General features: G+C 37.2%; 1 protein-coding gene across 1 annotated transcript in view; it reads left to right on the top strand.

Annotated features, from left to right (window-relative positions):
• The window catches only part of PKIA (cAMP-dependent protein kinase inhibitor alpha), a 44,335-nt gene extending 40,155 nt beyond the window's left edge, over positions 1-4,180 (top strand). The window contains exon 3 of the mRNA XM_005426754.2: positions 1,629-4,180. Coding sequence (XP_005426811.1) covers positions 1,629-1,708 — 80 coding nt within the window. The 3' untranslated portion in view covers positions 1,709-4,180. The remainder of the gene's footprint in view (positions 1-1,628) is intronic.
• The last annotated feature ends 896 nt before the right edge of the window (positions 4,181-5,076 follow it).

Here is a 5,076-nt window from a genome sequence, read left to right as displayed (position 1 = left end):
CTTTCCCTGGATCTCTGTGCTCTGTGTTTAACACTAAGGTAGTGAAATGTTTTGGCTTTTTGTCCTAGAGTGATTTTTCTTTTAAATACCTTGCAAGAGTGTGTTTTGCTCTTCAGTTTTGGGACTTTTTTCCTGTTCTTTTTGTTAATAAGATTTCCACTAGGAAAGTTTAGCTTGCCCACATAGTAGTAGTCAGAATAAATGGAAGGCAGAGCAGGCAGAAAAGAAATGACCCCCTGAAATGACACTCACTGCATCTTCTGCAGTATCAGAGCAAATGTAGGAGGTTTTTAGAAAGTGTTTAGACAACTGGGGCAAAAGGGATTTCTGTCTAATAATAAATAATCACATGTAGATCCATTCTGATGGAATCCTTTCTAATTTGAGAGGTGGAAGTGAAGAAGAGTTTTCCGGGAAAGTGCCTTGTAAAACGATTGTGTATTTACTACTCAACCCATAATGTACAGAACAAACCTCACTGTTTAATAGGTAATTGACTTTCCATGCAACTTTTCATCAGGTTGAATGTGATAGTTCACAGTATCTTTTGTGGCATTTTCCTGCCTACTCAGTGCATGCACAAAACACAGCTGTCACATCTAAGCTGTTTGCAATGTTCTTTGCAAGGCAAAGAACTTTTTTCCCCTACCAGTGTGCCCTTTCTTCTACACAGAAAAGAGAAGGCGTTTATGATGCTTATTTCTATAAACAGAAATAAATCTGCAGATGCACCATGTGATCTGAAATGTGGAAATAACAAATATCTGCATTGAGAACCCTGCCTTCATTCTAAAGATCTATAGATTAAAATTAGGAGGCACTGCTACATCTATCTAAACCTCCTTACAGCCCAGCCATGGAATTTTCTTCCCTTATCAAGCCATTTCAGTGCAAATTACTCAGAATCCTTGCAACATACAAGAGACATGTACACCTTAGCATTATTCCTTTTTGTGTATCTATAGCTGATCAGTCCAGTGTTCAGGGACTTGTGTCTCACTTGCACTCACCTTCCTGTTGCCTGAACCTGTGAGGTCTTGAATTGTTACGTGAAATACAATACTTTGCATATAGATAGTAAAAGCATTTAACAATGCTTTTCTTGGCCTTCTTTAGACAGACTGTGAGTTGCCTGCTCACTGTGCCTCTGTAGGATGTGATCTGTTCCTCAGGTTCTTCTGTGGTTTGTAGTGAGACAGCTGGACTGAACACCATGGACATGATGCTGAAAACAGATGCACAGAACTAAAGCAGCTTTAACAAACGGTTGTTTTTATTGAAGTTGCATCTCTTTGTAGCAAATTCTGTTCAGATTGGTGCAATGAAGTTTTTTCTTTTACACTGTTACAGCATCATAGTGAACAAATTTTCAAAAATACTCTACTGTTTTTGTTAAAGTCATTAATTTTTAGCTACCTTTGGTATTTATTTGGTGATACTTGTGATTGCAGATAGAAATTTGCATCTCAAGAGACACTTTCTAAAACAAAGTATAGCTATCTTGGTAGTAAAGAGTTTCATATTTCAGTTTCAATTTCTTTTTACTTTGTTTTTCAAGCTGATGGATGAACAATCAGGGTTCTCTTTATTTTAGTGTGGATTACTCATCCTTTTTTCTTGTCTTATAGAAGGAGAAGGAGATGCACAACGAAATCCAAGTGAGCAAACCGGGGAGGCCCAAGGGGAGGCAGCAAAGCAAGAAAGCTGACATCCGACTTTGACCGAGTGGAGCAGCTGCTGGATGTTTTCAGGCTACAGGAGTGTGCTGGAACAAATTTGTTTCCATGAGCAAGCTGGTAGAAAAGAAAGTGCATGTGTCTTCACTGCTGGAACCCACTCAACACAATGCTAAAAATCTGGGTACAAGCTGTGACAGAAGACAGAATTTTCTCTACCTCTGTCATTAGCAATGGTTGAACATGTATTGATTTTTTGGGATAGTGTCATCAGATGGATCCCTTCATAATGACTACTCGATGGGAACACTTTTAGAAAGTAGAACAGGTAAATCTTGTAGCAAATGGCCTTTGAAGCATCAGAGGATCTAATTGTGTATCTTAAGCAAAGGCTTGTGTGATCCTCAGAGTTTAAAATTCTCTGGCCAAAGTGTTTGCCCATTATATAAGAACTGTAAAGAAAGCGCTGTTTTTAGAACTTTGCATCTGTTTTACAGCTCTGTTATTTACAATGGTTTTTGTATTGTACGACTTAGATGCTCCACACTGCCCCTTCTCAACTGCTTATGAAGAATATTTCTGTTACTGTGAATTTTTCTACCACACGTTTTGAAAGGGCTGGTTTTTTGCATAAGGTGGTGATGTGCACATGATAGATCTAAACATCAACTGCTAAATTGATTATGCCTAAACCTGAAAGACTCAGCAACGCTCAAATTTGTTACTAGATGAGCCTTCAAAACGATTTGTTAATGTGAATACTTGAGCGTGCGTTGTGTCCTTGGTACAGTTTTGCCACTCGCCTGTAGTTAGTTGCATATCAGAGACTCAAATTGAATCTTTTATGTTATTCTTCCCCATTTTTCTAATTTTGGTCCCAATTTCTTAATCTTTCTCTGAGATATTTTTTTAAAATGTTATTCCAAGTATTTTATTGTTACGGTAGTTTTAAGAATACATTTGTAACCTTATATGGGTTAAAATTCAAACTAATTCCATGGTGCTAGAGGTTTTCCTGATTCACATTGTAAAGACAGGCCTTGTTTACACATGGGAAAATAACTGGCATAGGTTATTGCCAATTATGTATTCTGAAATGACTTTTAGAATGCAGTATAGTCCAATGAGTGGCTCCCGGGCTGGATCCAGCAAGGGGTTGGATTTTTACTATTCCTTGCCTTTGCCTCAGTTGATCAGGCTGTTGAGTTTGTGCAGCCAGTAGCCTGCTACTGATGCACCTGAACAGCCAAGTGCTAGAATCTGCTACAGTAGCCTTGTGGCTTGGAGCTGGAAAGGGAGGTGAGAGACTTGGCATCTAGCACCCAAAGACTAGATTTTTTCCCATTTCATCTATTCCAAAATGGCAGTCCAAACTGGGCCTTCATCAAAATACCAGGATAGCTTGTCCATCCAGGACATCACTTAAAATATCTACAGATTAATAACCTGTTCTGCAGTAGCTATTGCTGATTGATTTGTTTTTCCCCCTTGTCCTGCCCCAATAGACAAGGCCATTCATGAGGCTGAATGCTGCAAACTGGGGCAGCCACACCTCTGTGTGACTAAGGTGAGTGAAGAGAGTGACTGATAGTAAACCATGGCAATCACACAAGCACCAATCACAAGGTCAGAAGATTTGTTTTCTTTTATTAATAGGAGGTGATGTCACTTTATATATAGTATATATATATTATATATATTTTTGTGTTGTTGGTTTCAAATGTTATGCACTTTTTAATGTTTGTAAACTTTTACTAATGAATAGTGTGATTGCTTCCTGAATATATTAATCATCAGTTAACAAAACATCTTTGTGGCCACAGATGTTTGTTTCTACCATATGTATCATAGTACTTGTCACCTGAAAATTTTTTGTGAGATATGTGGAGGAAAAAAACCCACTTCTGATCAGTATTATGAGATCATTTATTAGTGTTAATAAAAACAAGCCAGCCGTATGCTTGTGGCTCATGCGTGTAATATTAACTCTCACCTTCTGGTGTTTGGAAGCTGAATGCCTTGCTGTCTTACTAGCTGTCAAATGCCCTATCTTCTTGGTAAGAGAAGTAGTCCATTTGCTTTGGAAATACTGCTATTCTTAAACAATTCTTATTCATTTGTTTCACTTGGTGTTCTTTCAAACTTAACACATTATTATTATTATTATTGACCTTTTTTTTAATTATTTCTCCCCCTTTCACTCTTGCATCAAGTCTTCAAGCTGAACTGGTTGCCCTTTGTCATGGACTACTTACTGTCAATCTAGCACAATTGCCAGAAGGAAATAGGATTCTAGAGGTTTTTTTATAGTGTTACTTTATTGATGATCCATGAAACATCATCAGTAAAATGTTGCAGAAAAAGGCAATAGTGAATTAAGTATTTACAGTATATTAAAGTGATGGTTTTCCTTATTTTCCTTCACTGCTTTTCTTTATTTCAGTATACTTTCCTTCTTAATTCTTTTGTGTTGTTAAATAAAATTAATTTCAGCCTTTCCTCTCTATTTTGTACCTGTTTCTTCTGTTTCTCCTCTTTTTTTCTTGTTTTTAGACAAATTATGGTGTCTTTTGCTGGTTTTTGAAACCCATCTCTTCGTGATGGAAAATAGCATTGTTAATTTTAGTGGAGTAAAAGGCTATTTATGTTCCTCTTCCCCCAAAAGTGTATGAGTGCTTGATTTATCACTTGAACTGTGCTTGCTGTCTTAATTTTGGATATTTCTGTAGCTTCTGCAAGCAGGCCTCACTTAATGTAAACATGTGGTTAGTTCTGTGCCAAGTCCCAGCACAGTATCTTCAGTATTATTGTTACTAAAGCAATTACAGAAGAGCTGCTTTAAATATATTCACACCTAGCTGTGTAATTGCATCATATAACAGGGACACTGATGGCAGAACCAGACTTTGACTGGGTTATTTTTCCTTTTGTTAGTTATCTTTTTCAGTTTACCTGACACTCTGGCTTCTCTTCCAGTATCTTCTTTCTATTTTATTGTGTTCATGATAGTTAAATGTCTGTTTAATCCATGCTTATCTTAGAAAGATCTTCCCAAAAAGCTATATAGACACAACAAAGTTAGGTCTGGAATATCAGCATAATAGAATACTCTTTATCCTGAAAATGTTTGACTTTGGTAGGATGGTGGCGGGTTTGTTGTTTCATTTTTGGGGGTTTTTTGCAGTCTCTTTAGACAGATGTTTTCAGTGCTTTGGTCACTCTGAAGGTCCATCTCTTAAAAAGTCTCTGCATTCACATTCTTGTTTCCATAATGAAGTCTATGGCCATATTCATTGCACTTGAAGGGTTCAGGTTCCCTGTCCACTTCAAACAAACAGAAATTTTAGCACTATAATTGGACAGAGATACTGGCATTTCTGTCTTCAGCTTATTTTCATTA

This window comes from Geospiza fortis, unplaced genomic scaffold (genome assembly GCF_000277835.1).
Source record: "Geospiza fortis unplaced genomic scaffold, GeoFor_1.0 scaffold25, whole genome shotgun sequence".
Taxonomy (NCBI): Eukaryota; Metazoa; Chordata; class Aves; order Passeriformes; family Thraupidae; genus Geospiza; species Geospiza fortis.
The sequence above is the reverse complement of the archived record's forward strand: the minus strand, read 5'-3'. Positions and strand labels throughout refer to the sequence as shown.